Source organism: Macrosteles quadrilineatus, unplaced genomic scaffold (assembly GCF_028750875.1).
Source record: "Macrosteles quadrilineatus isolate MER2022 unplaced genomic scaffold, UCM_ALF_1.0 Scaffold_14__1_contigs__length_3811126, whole genome shotgun sequence".
Classification (NCBI taxonomy): Eukaryota; Metazoa; Arthropoda; class Insecta; order Hemiptera; family Cicadellidae; genus Macrosteles; species Macrosteles quadrilineatus.
Genome location: NW_026542607.1, coordinates 1444309 through 1464249, shown reverse-complemented (window position 1 = coordinate 1464249; position 19941 = coordinate 1444309). Strand labels below are relative to the sequence as shown.

The 19941-nt window shown below is 35.0% G+C and overlaps 2 protein-coding genes across 3 annotated transcripts in view; one reads left to right on the top strand and one right to left on the bottom strand.

The window, feature by feature from the left end:
* Positions 1-197, top strand: part of LOC129005003 (uncharacterized) — a 28881-nt gene extending 28684 nt beyond the window's left edge. Inside the window, exon 13 of the mRNA XM_054433750.1 lies at positions 31-197. The gene's annotated coding sequence lies outside the window, so the exon portion shown is untranslated. The remainder of the gene's footprint in view (positions 1-30) is intronic.
* A 4576-nt stretch (positions 198-4773) lies between these two features.
* LOC129004994 (uncharacterized) overlaps positions 4774-19941 on the bottom strand; it is a 76367-nt gene continuing 61199 nt past the window's right edge. For both annotated transcript variants that reach the window (XM_054433730.1, XM_054433729.1), the window contains exons 22-28: positions 18836-18989; positions 18134-18245; positions 13072-13221; positions 11938-12084; positions 10785-10941; positions 9149-9229; positions 4774-6137 (exon numbers count right to left, since the gene is read on the bottom strand). In XM_054433730.1, the coding sequence (XP_054289705.1) occupies positions 5931-6137; positions 9149-9229; positions 10785-10941; positions 11938-12084; positions 13072-13221; positions 18134-18245; positions 18836-18989 (1008 nt within the window). In that variant the 3' untranslated portion in view covers positions 4774-5930. The remainder of the gene's footprint in view (positions 6138-9148; positions 9230-10784; positions 10942-11937; positions 12085-13071; positions 13222-18133; positions 18246-18835; positions 18990-19941) is intronic.

Here is a 19941-nt window from a genome sequence, read left to right as displayed (position 1 = left end):
TTATCCCTCCTTGTTTCTCTTTTATTTCAGATAATTTATTGAAAACCAAACCCTCCAGTGTCTCCTTACCCTCTGAAAACCGCCTTCCAATTATGTAGAACTTTAACATTACTTCTAAGGCTGGTCTACCTTATTCTTTTTAATAGTATACTGTGGGAATGTTTTGAAGAGAACATGTCTTATCCTATGAGTCAGTCACAAACTCCAGAGAAATATTTTTTCTCACTCTATAAAATCAAGTATAAACTAATTGACTATTAAATTTCTTACAATTTCTTAGCCAAAATTTCAAACACCAAATTTGTCAATTTCCTTGCTAATTTTGTACCATATCTAGAACTAGTACAGTTACAGTGTAAATTACATTTTTAGATTTTTACTTAAAAGCTTTCCCAATTTAACTTAATATTAACTTGGGATGGATTGGTTATCATAAACATTTTGTTAATTTTACATTGAATAATCAAATTATAAATACGGTGCTAACAAAATTACTGTGTACTTTTATTCTGTAAATATTCATCTGCATTTTATAAAGTAATGTTATAAAAAGTTAATAATAACGCTTCCCTTCCAAACATTCCTGCACTAATGATAGAAAAAAGGGATAAGGTAAAACTAGTCTAGTTAATTCAAAACCAGGTACCTATGTTTACATGCAATGTATAATTTATGTTAACCTGAAATTTAAATATTAAGCCACGGCACACATTAATATTGTTATATTTTTATTTAATTATTAATTTAAATAATCTAATATGAGACTTGGGCAGTCCGATTAGTAAGTTTTAACTTAAACTATTTCCATTTTAATTGTAAATACTCTTAAACTTCACTGTATTCTATTTTATATTTATTTATGTTATTCTTATCTAATCTTGATCTGCTATTTATTGTAAATATCCACCCGTTTCTTTTAGCTTATTTTTAACTACTTTATGCATACTTTCAATGTGCAAGGATACTTTTTAGTTCTTTTATCAAAATAGTTTAGAAATACATCTTTCTTATTTTTGATTAGTTCAAGGAATTAAAAATCAGTGGATAGTCATATAGTCTGAGGGCAAAAATTGACCAATCTGTTAATATTCCTTCCTTATCCCTTCCAATCATTGGTTGTGGAATGGAGTTACGGTAATTGTTTTCCGATTTACCTGCATGTGTTTGTGAAAAATTGCATGGTATCCGAGGCTGTTTGTTTGGTATCTTTAACCTGTTTGTTTGGTATCTTTAACCTGTTTGTTTGGTATCTTTAACCTGTTTGTTTGGTATCTTTAACCTGTTTGTTTGGTATCTTTAACCTGTTTGTTTGCGTGTGTTTAACCTTAAACTTTGGTGTCTGTTTTTAAATTTGGTCATGTGTTATTATTTATCCATAGTTTATCATGTTTAAATTTGTTTGTAAGCTTAAATTATTTGTTGTAAATGATGTTTTTTTGTAAAAGAATAAAGATGTAATTTGAACGTGTGTTGTTTACTACCTAGGAGTACCCACTTAAAACTCTATAGTGTATTTTTAAAGAATCGCAAAAACATGGCAGTGATGGAAGTAGCCTAAATAGATTAAATTTGATAATTTGATATTGCTCCTTTGCTAATAAGTGTTTTGTGACTGACACAAATGGCTTTTGATTCTGTGATTCGAGTGTAGATTTCTCTATTTAAATCCTCACTCACTCCAATGGCCATTTATGCCCAAGATGGGATTTGGCCACACGCACCAACAACTGCTCTCCTATCTTCTGCCTCTTTAACTGCTGCCCCCACTTCTCTGACGTCCTTGGAGACACTATCCCACCATCTCTTCTTGGGCCTTCCTAATGGTCGGTTCCCTTCTGGCTTTCCTATTCTTGCTTCTTTTAATAGTAAACTCAGTTTTCTCCGTATTGCCCCGTATTCTCCTTGCTTTCACGTGTGCTATTTACATCATAATCATTATACATATTCCTCCCTCATCTCCCTATTATGCCTTTTTCTCCATTCTCCATTTTCTTGTGTTGGGCTATATATCATTCTTAAAATTTTGTTTTCAAAAACAATCACTTTGTGTTTTTCTTCTTTGTTTAAAATTCAAGTTTCAGCTTTGTAAGTTAATACTGGTCAAATTTCAGTATGATATATTTTTATTTTTGTTCTATGCGAGAGAATCTTTGAAGTCAAAAATTTCAAATTTCTTTTAAGTGTACATGCATTTATTGGCCTGAGCAATCCTATAGTTTGTTTCCATTTCTTCACTATTACTGCTTGATATAATTACCCCTAGATATTTAAATTTTGTTCAAAAACTTCAAAATGATGTCCATCTATAATAATTTTATTTTATCTAATTTCATTTGGCTGTCTTGTGAAGTGCATGGATTTTGTCCTCTCATCATTAACTTTTAGGCCGATTTTCTCTGTTTTATATACAGTCTGGTTAGCTCCTCTATGTCATTTCTGTTTTTGACAGGATGACTACATCAATTTTTTATTATACTGTATATTATACATTTTTTTACCCTGGGTCTTTATGTGTGAACTTGATGTCTGAGTAACGTTTGAGTATGTTGACATGAATTTCATGTTAAAAAAATATTTTTCATCTTCTAAAATTCAAATAACGTTTTTAAACTTGTAGTATTGACTATTTTAGCTGCTGAAATAAGACATCTATATTGACAAGCTGTCACCAATTTAATATTAAAAAAGGATGAAGTTGAGTGAGCCAGACACATATTGCGCTGGTGTCTATAATTCTATTTTCTACCTTATTTTTTACTGGGATAGTTGACATGACTTGAAGATAATATAAATTATAATAAGTCGTCCTATTAGTTTTACTAGGTTAAAAATGCTATTATGCAACTGAAATCAGTAATTTATGTCAATGGCTCACTTCAGCTATATCCATTTTGATTAAAAACTTTAAATATTTTTTTAATAGTCAAAGCTTGAAGTAAATGACTCTTTGATGATGAAAGAGATTGTTCACACATGAAATCAGTAATGTTACATAACTATATTTAACTATCAAACTTACCCGAATATGCTTCAAGCTGATGGTTAATTTTTTTATTTATTCCTTTGAGCTCCAACTATCAGATGGAAGACTACAGCCAAACCCACTTGAAATTCACTATATGAATACAAATCAGCAAAACAGTCAAAATCTACAGGTATAACTGAAATGTGCTGGCAGCTTGTGAGTCAAGTTTATGACAATTACACTTTTGGTTGTCAGTTACACTTCGTTTCGCGAGTGAAAAACCAAACAAAAAGATGCTAGTGCGCAGGCAGACAGCTGAACAGCTGGCAGGCTTAGTTTGGGGAACACATTTCCCTAGTGCTAGGAAAGATAATATCGGTTTGTCATATCAAAATAATTTTTCAACCATTAAACAAATTTATTTGTATTTACACTACGTTCTCTTCTTTGCTGGTGTCAGCTGTGCAATAGACAATCGAGTTGTCGTCGGTACGATTAAGGATGATATCGTAATGATATCTATACCCTTGGTGCGGCGATAGGAAAAAGTGCTCACCGCCCAGGTGACGCAATGTTGTTAAACATACTGCCAGCTGGTATTTTACTCGCGAAAAGAACTGTACAACTGATCTATGGCCAGTCTTAAGGTTTTGCCTCTCCAACTAAGAGATAGCACTGTAAATATAGAGTTAGGCCTACAATTCATCTCAGTCAGGTCTGGTGTGTTACCATATGAGAAGTTGACCTGTCTGTGAGAGAGACCCACCTAAATTAAGCAATGAAGGACTCTAGTAGTTGGTAGAATGAATGAATTCTTACGTGAATTGCACTTTGAATCAGAAACCCAAAAACATTTGGATGTTCATGTCAAAAGAAGAGTTAAAGCAAGATAAAAATAAACATGATTAAGATACTGAAAATATACTAAGTTTAAAGAGTTTAAAGATATGGTTAGGGACAGTTTTTCAGCAGGTCAAAAGCAGTCTGTAGAGTACGGTAAGTCTTAAGAAAACGAATTCCTTGGAGCAGCCTCGTTGATCTCCCATCTACTTAAAAGAGTAAGTTTGTATGTTTGATTAAACGTTATGAGCTAGGACACTGTTGGACCGATTGCCACGAAACTTGGTACATAAGGGTAGAATTTCATGGATTAGGTTTATACACCATCAATTTCGTGATCCGTCCAATCGGCTCCACCCCAGTGGCTCTGGAGTTTCCCCATGTTAACCTTATGAGTACTTATATTTAAATGGAATTAAAGAATCTTAACAGCTGGTTCAACTAAACAATTTGATTCTGTGATGTTCAATAGCATTAAAAAGTTAATAGATTTACCAACAGGATGCAGCACTATTATTTTTAAAAATTTATAACAACCGCTAATTTGCAACCAAAAGGTGAGTGAGCGTAGCGAACAAACTTTAACCTGGAGGTGAGTTAGCGTAGCGAACGAGCTAAACCTGAAGGCAAGTGAGCGCAGCGAATGAGCTCCAACCTTAACGAGGGTAAGCGTAGCAATCAAACTTCAACCAGGACGTGATTGAGCAATGCGAACGAGCTCATCTTGAAAATGAATGAGCATTAGCATTTGACATAAAACCACAATAGGACAGGACGACGTCTGTTGGGCCAGCTAGTGTTGTGTTTTATATATATGACATTCTATATTTTCTCTTTTTTTACTTCCTTAACAGGGGTTGGAAGACCAGTGAAAATACACTACACAATACAAAGACAATACAATTTAGTTTGGGGTCAACAAACAAAAAACTTTAAAAACTTAATCTTTTTATCTTATAAGAATATATACAATATTTTATAATACAATTTTCTATAGGTAGTAAAACAATATTACAAATTATTAAAAGTGATTGATCAAATAATAGAAATAAGACAATTGGCACATAATATAGCTGTTTTCAAGCAACGGCTATTTCTCATATTAAATACTTTCGATGAAAAGTCAAAACTTAAAATTAATGCACTAAGTACCTATATGATTAGTTTACAATCCACTGTGAAATTACTAACTCAAATAAATTCATCACTAATCTAATTGAGCTCTTTAGAATTCAAATTGACTACTTTTCAAGGGTTATTCATTTATATACAGTCATCCCTAATTGGACTAACTAAGGATAAAACACAAGAATAAAAGGTACCTAAAATGGTAACAAACAACTAATGCTTTGTTTATATACACTAACGTCTCATTTGGGAACCCTAAAATCACTTGTATCTTATATGTCTTTCACAAATATTATGCATTATCAGCCGTATCAGCCCTTACATTGAGACATGAGGTAGCCTACAAATAAACACTAAATGTTAACAAAAAACAAATGACATACTTACAAATTCTTTTAAAGGTTAAACAACTATTTCAATGTATAAATGTTTTTTGAGTCCAGTTTTATAAATACATACTATACCATTAAACACATTTCACAAATGTGTGAGAAAACTTTTTAAATTAAAATTATTTTCCTAAAAGGAAAATTTCTTCAAATTTGTTGAGAACATTTTAAATAAGTTTGTAAATGGAGTATTTGTTATAAAAAACTTGGAAGGATAACATAATATCCAAGGAAGCTGTCAAGCAGCTTTTTTCAAACAATAAAGAACCTAGGTTTCACCAGATTTTTACCTAACCTAAAACCATCCTGTACAGTTTTGGTTTGGTTTCGAAATTCAGATTGTTTATTCTGTTCCGAGAATAAAAAATACTTTTTAAACCTCATAATTGTTTAGCTGAACAAAGTAAGAGTTTTAAATAAAATAAATTTTACATAAAACCCTAAACAAAAATGATCAAATATTTTTTCCTTTGCTACTATTGATTTGTAACACTCCAGAACTTCATGTTCAACAAATAAAACTTTGTTAACTTCAAACAAAGTTATCTTACAACATCCTCGATAAAAATGGTTAAGCCACATCATAAAGAAGTGTAGGACGAAGGTGTTCAACCGAATAAGATGTCAGGCAGTTTGAAGCTCCTCAGAGAAGGTCGTCGAGGTGGTTGTGGGGGAGGGGGGATCAGCCGGGTGGGGAGGAAGTCTCGGGCACGACTCTGCGGCTTACGAGTTGTCAAAGACACAACCTCCTCGATAGCCTCTAGAGTTGGGCCGGGCGAGGACAACAACAATGAGGAGCACTGTGCGGCGCACACCTACAAACACAGGTACTGTAATACTGTAGAGCAAATGGCTCAGCTGTAGATACTATTTTAAACATCCTCCTTAAATGGCTCGGCTACAAATACTACAGTAGAAATCCGCACTTGATGGTTTAGCTACAAATTCTAGAGTACATATCCCCTCTTGGTCAAGCTAGAGTTTAAAGATGGTTAGAAATTTAAAATCTGGAAACCAAAACTTTTTACTTACCTCAATAAGGTTACAAAAAAATACAGGTAAAATGTTCATTTTGCAATAAAAACTGAAAGAAATTAGGCTTCTAAATCGCTTATCGAATCATAAAACCAAACTACAAGTACTATTGTATGTTATATATGTATATTCTCTTCTCTGCATCGTTCAGCTACAAATACTGTAGTATGAATCCCTTTCAAATAGTTCAACTATAAATAAATAGTTGTTTTAATGAGACGTAGGAATTGGCTAACTCAGGAACTCGCTAACTCGGTCGTGTGGCGGAACTGGCTAACTCTGGAACTGGCTAACCGTCTCAGTCAGGAATTGGCTAACTCCGGAACCCGCTAACTCGATTTTGTCTCGCGGCGGAATTCGCTAACTCTGGAAGTCGCTAACCCGGCCGCGCCCACTGCTCGGAGCGTTGCCAACCTTGTACGACAAAATAATCGTACACTGCCGTATTTCAAAATGTCAGTGTCTATAAAGATACAGTAAATGTTATTTTTTTTGTTATCAATTCCACTTTTAACAGATAACTAGCCCAAAGTAATTAAAAGACAATTAAAAAATCATGAAAAAGTGTTTTTTATTAAACTGTACAATGGCCAGTTAAATGTTTATGATTTCGATCTTAAATATAAATGCCATCAGTATAAAAGAAAATAATAGAATATGAAAAATATTCAAAATTTAGTTTAATTGGTAATAAATAATTAAACCTCTACGAAAATAAGCTAAAATACACGCAAGTTCTTAAACACGGAAAACAGATTTAATTGTAATGTCGTAATAAACCAAAACCATTAATTAATACAGTCATCAACCATCGTAACTTTCAATTAATTCATAGATTTTAAATTAAATGTTCGTCATTGAACCGTCCAACTTACGTGTACAAATATGATGACATAGACTAAGTTTTTATCTAGGCCTAATAGTTTGAACCAAAGCATTGTAGGCCTACTAGTAAATAGTTGCCTAATTCTAAAATGTGTTGAATTTTTTAGCAATAATGTTACATGTTTTAAAACAGTTTTTAGATTGTACACCTAAGCACCACTAGTAAAAAATAGGAGAAGATATAATATTCATATAATAAAACGTGACAGGGTTATTTTAATTCACGATTTTTAATAAACTAATTGACGGATTTTCCTGATTTGAGTGTTGGGTTTCCTTTATATTGCTTTCACAAACGATATAAACTATACCAAGCCATTGCTCGGTTCACCGTTCCCCAGTACTGAGCTACACAATAGACAATAGCTTTGTTTTTGGATAAGATAGAATCAGCCTGGAAAAAAACTCCAGACTTTTAAAAAGTAAGCCTACTGAAAGATGTAAAATTAATATTAGTTCAACAAAATTAAGAGGATGACCCGGGTTCTACACTAATAGCCTACGATAAAAGAAATTTACAAGTTGTATTTATGCATAGACTAACTTTTAATGCAATCCATTAATACATTAGGCCTACCACTTTATAATGTACAGTATTGATAAATATTTATTTAAATTCAATAGCTCTATTTAAAAATACATAACCACTACAATGTAATTCTGTAATGACGTTTAACGTGTAAATTTTATTATGATTTATGATTTAAGGTTACTACAAGCCCAGTATATAAAATATGAACTCAAAAATTTTATTTGCAGAAGTTCACAAAATGGTATTTATTCGAATAAAAGAAACAAATGGCGGACTACGAAAATAGATATTTCATAACATGTAATAGATCCAAATTAAATGTGCATTTTTATCTTTTTCATACCAATAAGCTACTATTTAAGTAAGAAACCCACATATAAAACATACTCCCTTATTTTAGTACATTTCTCATCCTTATGGATGATCTGAAGACAGTTGTATTGTTAGTTCTGTCCGGTGTACTGTCTTTAGAGGTTGTGTTTTGTTTACAATTGTTTCTTGTTTTCAGTAATTTAAAACCTCGTTTAACCAAATAAAACGTTCTAATCACAACTAATAACACGTCCCCTAGTTATATAACCAAACAGTAAGGAACAAATCATGAAGTTAACTATAAAATAATAGAAACACAATGTTGTCGACACTAGCGATCAGTGTGACCGGACATGAACTAGACACGAAAAACGAGCTTCAAAGTTTACAATGGGATGTAAAGTTTACTTGTGTTGGTTAGTCTATGGTAAGACTATAATGCATTTTCCACCCTAATAATCATAAGAACTTCTCTGTGGTTAAACATACTTCAAAATATATTTATTTTATCGACTACGTTGCTCTTACTCCTAATTAAGCGTAGGATACGACATTATGGTGCCGATACGATATAGGTACTACACTTTCGGCAACACTGGCCAAAAATATTCGTGCTTGGCTCCCATTGGACGGCCCGCGAGGCTTCTGATTGGGAGTTAGCGAGTTCCGCCGAGGGACCGAGTTAGCGACTTCCGTACGAGGACGGAATTCGCTAACCCGGCTCTAGAGCGGGTTAGCGGGTTCCGTAGTTAGCCAATTCCGAAACCGAACAAGTTAGCGAGTTCCTCTCATCGACCAAATTTGAAGATAGGGCATTTAACATGGGGTTAGCGAGTTCCAGAGTTAGCCAATTCCGCGGACCCGTTTTAACCATTACTTCCTTCTTAAAAAAACTATTTTAAAAGCAATTTTATATTGACTTGCATTACATTAAATTTCTTTTCAGTTTAGTAGGCCAATTTAAAACACAAGGCATAATCAAATACCGATAAGGGTAAAAACTAAAAGCCTTTTAGTAAAAATCTAAACAACTGAAGAGTGTAAAATACCAGCAATTCTTACCTCGTCCCTCAATATGGCGTCTCGCCCTGCCTCTCTCATCAACTGGGAGCAGTCGTGTACTCTGAGGGACGCACATTGTGGCTGAAAAACAACAATGGTAAGTTGTGATAGTAGCCGAGTGGTTATAGTGCTCACACAATTGTAGCCGGTTCGATCCTAAGAAGTCCTAAATTCTAACCGTTTACAGCTCATATAATATATTGCAGACTATTATGTATGTGAGGGCTGATAATACTAGGCATACACATTATCCATCCGCAACACAACACAAACTGGAGTTTTATAACAAGAAGCCAAAAGCTGTAGGTATTAAGTTTGAAAGAAATATTTGATATAAAACATTATGTAAAAAAAAAAACAAAAACAACTGTTTCTAATTGATAGAGCATTTTACGACAGCCCTGAAGGGACATTCAGTTTCTTTTTGTTTTTAATTTACTTTGACTTTTATCTCTAAAAATTTCAACTTTATTCTCGAAGTACTTCGACGATATTTCTAGTCTAATTTCAACACACAAACTGAATTTCCCTTCAGGGCCGTCGTTAGTTAAAATTTTACGGCAACTGCAACCACAACTATTAAATGTTGATGTAGGGGTGCTTCTGTAGACATATTTTTGATCAGAATTGGCAGATAGAAAGTGTTTTTAGCTCACATAATGGAATACTACATTAATGAGCTGATTGAACATTATTTTAATTTATGCCTTTAACAGCCTGAAATACTTGCAATTCTTTAATTGAAGCATGACATTTGCATAAGTGAGTTGACACTTAAGACAATGACAGAAACAGGGAGAAGTTGTGTGTTGAAATTAGACTATTGTAGAAATATGGAAGTACTAAGAGAAAGTCAAGTACTTGGAGAATAAAGTCGAACTACTTGAAGATAAAAAGTCGAAGTAAATTAAAAACAGAAAGAAACTGAATGTCCCTTCAGGGTCGTCAACGTAGTATTTTACTCTTTTGAAGAGTTTTACAACATGTAATTACATTGGTTAAATTTTTTTGTTTTATTTAACCAACTATTTTGTAATCAGTTATAAGCTGCTTTGACGCCATTCTGTATTTATGCATATATTTCATCGTATATATTGTATACAGCTTGAATACAGCTTTTCTGGTTCTGATTCAGTAGCTTTTAAATGGTTCAAAACCAGCAGTCCTTTACATTGGGCTTCCTATAAATGGTCTTGGGTAAAGCAACTGCTGGTCTTAGTAAAAAAGATTAAAAATACTTACTGCAATTAATTTTACCAGACAAATTCTTGCTACATATCCACATAAATTCTCATTATTAATTTCATAAATTATTAATTCTCATTGTAAATCTATTTTTTGTTAATGTTACATTTTGTTGCTGTCCTTTACCTACTATTATGTTACTATTTTTTAACATCATAGCTCCATTTTTAACTGAAGGCACAGAAGGTTACAATACAACTCAAGTTTCTTAAAATAAAAACTATGTGACGATCTAATGAGATTTTGAAATAAAGCAATAATGCTCTAAGACTAGTAAATCCAATAATAGATAATGGATGGATAGCAGCAAAAGATGGATGGATTTATCCGTGTTTAAATCCTGGATAAAATAAATGAATATACAATAATCTACAAAGTTGGTAATACTGACCCCCTCAGCAGTACAGACACAGCTAGTGCAGGGAGTTGGCAACGCTGTATCACCAACAGGGACAGTCCGTCCTGCAATTTGGCAACCCTGCGCTGCGTTTTCTCTCCAAGCGTTTACATCAATCGTTGGAAGCGACTGACATGGCACTCGTGGATTTCTAGAAATCAACAACAGGTTGAAAGCTTATAAATCAAGTAAATAATATGATCCTAGGGAAATTAGACAACAATGGTAGTAGAATTGCACCACTCAACAATTAAATTGGTCTGAACAGCTGATTAGTTGAATTTCGAATCATTACAATTTTACTTCATCTCTCTCAATCCTTGAACCTCATTGGTCCGTTACCCATGTTGTTATGAGTAACTATGCTATTATGAAAGTAAACAATTAAACAATCTTTTTCATATGTCTCTAACTGAAAATGTGGGTATACAGGGTCTAATTTTCAAAAATTTTCCTGGGGAGGGCCCTGAACACCCTTCCTCCCAGACCGCCCGGTGCAACCCCCCTTAGGATCATCCTAGTTACGCTTATGATGTTCTTGTTTCCAAACCAAAATTCGAACTTCCGATGAGGAAAACAACTGGCAGAACATAGCCTTAAATATTTTAGCACAGGACAAGCTAAATAAAAAAATAAAACATGTGCTGTAGTTTATTCTTACCAAATACTCTCAAATTATACCTTTGCTACAATTATTTCTCATTTGGCACTACCCATATCTCATGACTCCAAAATAATTGAATAAATTGAATACATGAATACTGAGTCAACATACGATTAGTCCAGCACCTACAGTATAGGGGTTGAGAATGATCTTAAAAGTGTAATTAATTTAGACTTCTGATTGTTGTAGGGGCCATCATGGAAATGACCAAAACCGATTGTGTCGCCTTTCCAGCAGGTGCACAACTTGGTGGGAGTGGGAAACATTCTAAAACATCGCTCATATCTCGTGAACTAGACACGCAAAAGGGGTTGTTTCAACATATCCACTACCATGAACAGTAAAACACACGTAGGACCCGATTTCCTAGAACTAATTAGTCCAAAGGAAGGGTCAAATTAAAGTTCAAATAAGATAATAATACACATTTGTTATAACTTTAATCTAATGAAGAGCCAAAAGTTAGTCTATAACCCCACTTACAAGAAGTCGTTGGGTTGGTCCAGAGCAGACTTCTGGATGGTGCCCTGAGTGTCCAAGTTATCACACAGTGTCTTGGCCAGAACCACCTTCCTGATCTCTACTAGTTGTGGCTCGGTGAACCTGACTATCGGGTCAGCACTCTCATACCTAGACAACAGAGCAATAAATGTAATTACAATACACGATATCATCATAACAACCTATCTCTCAGGGGGTCACATGTTGGCCTGACTTGAAGTAATGTGACAAACAATTCCAGGTCTGTGTCCAACAGAGTAGAGGGGGTTTTTTAGTGAGTAGTCTGATAATTTTCAGGAGTCTCACACTACAGGCTGGTTACCTGTGTGCGTAAAAACATTTTCCCTCCTCTCCCTAAAAAAAATTAAAAAAAATAACAACCTATCTCTCAATTAAAAATCTTCAGAATTTTTTTACAGATAGCCATGTTCTATTTTAATAGTTTATCAATCTTGTAGTGTAAATAGGGCTAACATTTTAAATTGACATTCTTAAACTAGAACTTAAAGAGAATAAATCAAAGTGGACTTAATATCCTTATGCACCAATCAGCTGCATGTTAAAACTTGACTGATGAAACCGCAGATCTTAGGCAGTAATAAAGCTACACAGATCATCTCACAACATTCTACCATAGACAAATAGAATAAATATAGACTGTCACAGGAAGCTTCCGGCGCCCAGTAGGTTACGGCACACACCGCTGCAGGCAAGGAGCGCAGGAGCCGTATGCTACCAGCAGACGCTACAGCGGTGCGCGCCGTAACTACTCGACACTCCTAGCGGTGGGCGTCGTAACATATGCTAACGGTAGCACTGCTGCCAGTCTATATTCATTCTATTTGTCTATGATTCTACACTCATATTTGGGTTAAAATACACACCTAGGTGGCGTCTCAATCTCAACAAATTGATAATTGACTCATCATAAGGTGTAAGTTTAATAAATAAAGTTTGGTTTTAGTGGGTGAGTCACACATTAGGAACGTACAGTTTACTGACAATGAATCAATAGTCTCAAAAAAGGCTAACACATTGGTAACAGGTATTTTTTTTTATTTCTCTGGCTCAATAAGATGAACCCAACTCGTGGGAACAATCAAGTGATCCACTTACCAGAATCTATCACACTTCTTCAGTTGGCGGAACTGTAGTCCGATGATGCAAGCAAAGGTCGGTCCTACCAGCCCGCCTTGGACAGCTCGCTCGCTCAAACCTCCGGGGAACAAGTCGATGTCGTCTACACTGGCGTAGATACGACGGAACCTGCAAACAGCAACAAATTGTTACACATGAGGAAAATACTTCAGTCGAATCAAAATGTTGCTAGTTGACTCTGATGCTTGTTGGAGCGGATTTCGGACTACCAAACAACTTATAACCTAACTAAAAATACCTAATACTAAAATTAACCTAACAGCCAAGAAATGCTAATTATAAAGCTTTATTATGTACTAGTACTCCTCAAATATTGGACATCCAAATTCATCAATTAATGGACTACTCTACATGAAAGCAATGTTTATACAAAAATTTATAGATGCAGATGAAGTCTCGTGAAGAACTGGATCATAGCCTGAATGTAGTAAAAAACATGTGTCTTCAATTCTTTATTATTGTTTTGTTGTGTTTGTAAACAAGTCCATTATAATTCAATGTAGTATTGTTCAAGTTATTAAAAACCTTTCTAAAGGTAATAAAAGTTCTTTTTAATTCATTCTTACTCTCATTACAATTTTAATAACTTGATATTGTGAAATGGATATGATCCTAAAGCCAGACAAGTTTAGTGTAGATCCAAACTCATCATATGCAAGTAAGGGTTGGATACATTGGCACAAAACATTTCAGAATTTTGTTACCAGCATCACACCACAACCATCCGACTCCGATAAACTCAAAATACTTATAAACTTTATTACTCCGGAAATCAACGAGTACATAAGTAAAAGCGGTACGTATAACGATGCTATATCTGTGCTAAGAAGTATCTATGTAAAACCTGTAAATGAAGTATATTCCAGACATAAACTATCTGCACGTCAGCAGCAACCTGAGGAGACTATTGACCAATATCTCCAGGCTTTAAAATTACTAAGTAAAGACTGTCAGTTTAAAGCTGTCACAGCTGAAAAGAATAGGGATGATTATATCCGTGACACATTTATTGCTGGAATAAAATCTTCTGCAATTCGCCAGCGCTTACTAGAAAATGTTTCGTTGACTCTAGATCAGGCATATAGTCAAGCCAGATCCATAGAACTTGCACATGAGCAATCATTAGCTTTTCAATCTTTCCAATCTATAGTAAATGCAACTTCGTCCCAAGAAACTCAAGCGAGCAATCAGAATGTTGATGCAACTTCAAGCAGTTTAGAAAAGTGTTCTCTAGCTGCTGTGACTGAAAAATGTTTCTTTTGCGGTAATCTAAGACATCCTAGGGTCAAATGTCCAGCTAAAAATACAATTTGTCATAACTGTGGTAAACAGGGGCATTTTGCTAAGGTCTGCAGGGCAGGTAAACAACAAACCAAGCAATTGGATAAATCTAAAGAAGTAATGAACTCTATTGACCTAGCAGCTTCGCCCGGTGGGTTAACAAAGAGTACAGTACAAGCCCTAGTTAATGGTAAATCTGTCTCTGCTTTGATAGATACGGGAAGCTCTCTAAGTTTTATAAACAAATCTACTGCTCTTAATTTAGGTATTCCTATAAAACCAGGTAGGGGTATTGTCTCAATGGCTACTACATCAATCACATCCGACATAACAGGTCAGTGCAAAGTAAATCTTGTCATTCTTGATCACTTTTACAAGCAAGTTAATCTTTCATTGTTACCAGATCTTTGTGCAGATATAATTGTTGGACATGATATTTTGAAAAACCATGCAAGTATTAAAGTAGTTTTTGGTGGCAACAAGTCACAACTAACCGTATGTAGCGTGGCAGCCTCAACTGTAGAACCGGTATCTTTGTTTTCTAATTTAAAACCGGAATGTAAGCCAATCGCTATCAAGTATCATCACCATAGCACCGATGATTTAAAGTTTATTGAAAACGAAGTAAGTAAATTGCTTAAAGACGATGTTATAGAGCCTAGTATGTCTCCATGGAGGGCTCAAGCATTAGTAGTTACTACTGAAAATCATAGAAAAAGAATGGTCATTGACTACTCCAGGACTATAAATCGTTTTACATTACTGGACGCTTACCCACTACCTAGAATCGATGATATCGTTAACAAAGTTGCAAATTATGAGTTTTTCAGTACTATCGACTTGAAAAGTGCGTACCACCAAGTAAAGATAAGAAATTAAGAAAAGCACTACACAGCTTTTGAGGCCTGTGGTCAACTCTACCAGTTTAAGCGTATCCCGTTTGGGGTCACTAATGGGGTGGCAGCATTCCAACGTGTAATTGACCAAGTCATCCGAACAGAACAGTTACAAGACACTTACGCCTATCTTGATGATGTCACAATCTGTGGAAAAACACAAGAACAACACGATATAAACTTAAAAAAGTTTATCGAAGCTGCATCCAAATACAACCTAACGATTAATAATGAGAAGTCTTCATTTTCACTGCGATCGATCAACTTGTTGGGCTATCATATATCAAACAAAACTATCAAGCCTGACCCCAGTCGACTAGATCCTTTGAAAAATTTACCTCCACCCAGAGACACCGCATCACTGAGGAGGACCCTTGGTATGTTTTCACATTATGCATCACTTATACCAGATTATGCTACCAAAGTGATTCCACTTGCGCGTACTACATTCCCTTTGTCCAAAGCAGGGCTCCAGTCTTTCGAAACTATAAAAAGTGAAATCATCAGATCTGTAGTAAGCTGCATTGACCCTGAAGCACAGTTCATCGTAGAAACTGATGTATCTGAGAGTACCATTGCTGCTACTTTGACTCAATCAAACCATCCAGTCGCATTCTTCTCAAGGATACTTTCTCCAGCAGAACATAGACATTCAAGTGTCGAAAAAGAAGCACAAGCTATTGTGGAAGCACTGCGGAAATGGCGTCACTATTTGGTTGGTAAACATTTCAAGCTGATTACTGACCAGCGGTTTCTTTTATGTTCGATAACAACCGTCACGGCAAAGTGAAAAATGAAAAGATAATGAGGTGGAAACTGGAATTGTTGTGCTTTCATTATGATATTGTATATAGACCCGGTAAAGATAATATGGCTGCAGATGCCCTGACTAGAGTATGTTCTTCAATCCAAAATCAAGAAAAACTGTTGATTGATTTACATGCGAATCTATGTCATCCAGGTGTGACACGTTTGTACCACTGTGTTCGAAGTAAAAACTTGCCCTACTCGATTGATGAAATCAGACGAATAACAAACTCCTGCAATGTGTGTGCTGCTGTGAAACCTAGATTCTTCAAACACAAAGGGATTTTGATTAAAGCCACTTCTGCATTTGAACGGCTAAATATCGATTTCAAAGGCCCGCTGCCTTCATCAAGTCGAAACCGTTACTTATTAGTAATAGTAGACGAGTTTTCATGGTTCCCTTTCGCTTGTTCAGACATGTCATCGTCAACAGTTAAGTCGAAACTAAAAACATTATTTTCTACTTTTGGGGTTCCTAGTTACATACATTCGGACAGAGGAACATCATTTATGAGCCAAGACTTAAAAAGCTACTTGAACTCACTTGGAATCTCAACTTGTAGAACCACTGCGTACAATCCAGCAGGTAATGGGCAAGTTGAAAGGTATAACGGCATTCTATGGAAAACAATTGAACTGGCGTTGAAATCACTTAACTTAGAAATAAACCAATGGGAGACAGTTTTAGAGGATGCCCTCAGCTCAGTGAGATCATTACTTTGCACAGCCACAAATCAAACTCCTCACGAGCGTATGTTCTTACATCCACGTAGATCTGGGAACAATGGTGTTTCAGCTCCTTCATGGCTTCTCAATTCCGGCCCTGTCTACTTGAAGAGATTCAATCGTCCCTCCAAGTATGAGCCCCTTGTTGAAGAGGTCCAACTTCTTCACGGGAATGCCGAGTATGCTCATGTTAAGTTGCCTGACGGAAGAGAAACTACCGTGTCTACACGTCATCTTGCTCCGGTTGGTGAGTACCAAACCGACATAGAGGAAACAGATTTTGAGAGTGATGAAAATATTCTATTACCCACTTCTCAACCTGAATCTGAATACTTTCCTAGTCCATCATCAACAGAGAACCAAGAAGATGAAATGAATACTACTGCCGAGAATTTACAACCTAGACAAGAAGCTTCTAGAGGAGAGAACCATAACACATATCCGAGAAGAAGTTTCAGAAGCAGAAGACCTCCTAATTATTTAAATGACTACGTTCATTAACATTAGGGAGGAAGAATGTAGTAAAAAACATGTGTCTTCAATTCTTTATTATTGTTTTGTTGTGTTTGTAAACAAGTCCATTATAATTCAATGTAGTATTGTTCAAGTTATTAAAAACCTTTCTAAAGGTAATAAAAGTTCTTTTTAATTCATTCTTACTCTCATTACAACTAAATTCAACTAGGCCTACCTATATTACATAAATATAAATGTTCATAATCCAGGTATTTAAATTTAACTTATTTAAGTGCAGTAATGAGCTTATTCTACCACAAAATCACTAATATTCATGGTCAGAATTGGAGAATGAGACTGAACAATGCGACTGGAAAAATAATAAAATTTTATAATATACAGATATTGGATGACTAAACTTGTCCTTTGCACCCAATTACAGAGTGTCCTCCTATCATTATATTCGGACTGAGGGATGATATATCAAAATAACAAATAACCAATGTTGTTCAAAGGTTAATTGCGGACATTTTAGGTTTCTTGGAAACTACTGCATGTAGGTTAAAAAAAAAATCATTTTAGGATTATTGCAATCGTAATGGAAAATGTCCGCAATAAACCTTTGAACAACATTAACTCACCATCACCAACAATGAACTTCAAACAAAGAAATAACCAATGTCAGATAACCAGTGAAAGAAGATTCGTGGCATTCCCATTCTAAAATATACATGGGCATGGTTTCGGTTATGAAAGTTATAAATGCAAATGAATGTTCTGAATTTGTCTAGTTTTTTTTTTACTTTAAAATCACTAACGGTAGTCTGAATCACATATGCAAATAAATAACAAACCTGGCAATAGTCTCGGCTGGAATTTCCCTGCTCAGATCCTCCCATGTAGTAGCTCGCTTCAGATTGCACAAAGCTCTGTACTCATTGTACGAGGGGATGGCATGGTCTCGGCCTACAACACAAACAAAAATGGTTCAGTTACTTTGCACTATTTGAAACAGCAGAGACCTTTTTTGCCTACAAAATAATTCAGGTTCACTTTGTCTCATAAAACATTTAGAAAAGCACGTGACATGTCAATAGAATCTTAACATAAAAATGGGGCTACAGAATAGTCTTTCCTTTTTACAACTACTTTTCACAAGACATGAAAATTACATAAACCATTGTTCCTTAACCCTTCCTGGACTATAGGTGGCTATATCCGCTATCATTTTGTGCATAGTGGATGGTAGGCGGATATATCTGACGATTATTACAACATTTATTGTTATAGTTGATTATATATAACAACATTAATCTTAGTAAAACGGTCTGTACTAGAAATGTTTTTCTAGAACAAAAACATAAAAATATTTTGGACAAAAGCATAGATGGTCAACTGGTTAGTAGGTCAACTAACTATTTACAACATTCTAAAATACAGACGTAAAAAAAATATTTTTTATTAATTTTGCTGTCTGTATACATATCATAGGCTGTTTGAGAAGGTTTTGAGAAAAAATAAATATAAAAGTTTCCCTCCTCTTAGCTTTGTCTCACCTCTCTGCACGTTTAGAGCTGGAAGGTCCATGCCAGAATGGGGAACCCTTCTGTCTTCAAACAGGTGATTGGTGATCTCTCCGGTGATAAACTGGTCCAGGTTCTCCATGGGCGTGGCGACCAATCCTCGTATCAGCTCATCCACCATGTGGCGCTAGCACAGATAAGTGGGTCACTAACTTGTTACTATAACCTGAATCTGAAATGTCTTGGGACAAAAGACTTTAGTTGGTTTTTCAAAGGCCGATACTAAGAGGTGATTTCCACGGGCTGTGTTTTTATAGAGCCTAATCCAACTCACTAATATTAAAAAAAGGTTCAAACGCCTGCTATTAGGCAATGCAATGTTGTTGTAAACACAACTATATTATAGTTTTGGTGCCTGTGTGGAACCATCATCAGGCTTTACAAGGACGGTTTGCTTTCTTCATACGAAGGGTGTCATATTGATTACACAAAAATAATGATGTTTAGGGAATTAAAGTAAAATATTGTAATGTTATTTGTTTAAAATGTAAAGAAGAGATTTTGTGTTTCCTGTTCATTAGCATTTGTAATTTTATTAAGATGCCTCGAAGAGATCACACACTCAATGAAAATAATAAGGATATGATGAGAAATAATCGTTTTCACTCTTATCAACAATAGCCTATATAAAATATATCACGGATTTTGAAGTCACAAAGTGACGTAGGCTGCTAGCATGAAATATTGTCTTCTACATCTTCACTTGAATTTCCAGGAGTTTTTTTGCAAGAATGTGTTTACATTCCTGTGAACACTGTGAATTTCCCATCCACAAAGATTGAAGAGTAGTTTGTTTAGAGCCCACTTCTTACGGAGCCTATCACCTTATTTAGTTGTTAAATCGGAGATTTAGCAGGTGGGCAGGAGGTAATGTGGGATAGTTGGCGTATATTTGGCCTTAAAAACCTTTTTCAAGCCACAAAGTCAAGATCATGATATTACCTATTAGGTTGAAAATAATTATGCATGGATATGATACTTGCACACTTATTTACCAGTACTTATCAGGTTTTACTTATCAGTAAAAAATCATGAAAGGAAACTAATTATTGTGGTTGAAAACAAAACGCTGTGTGCTA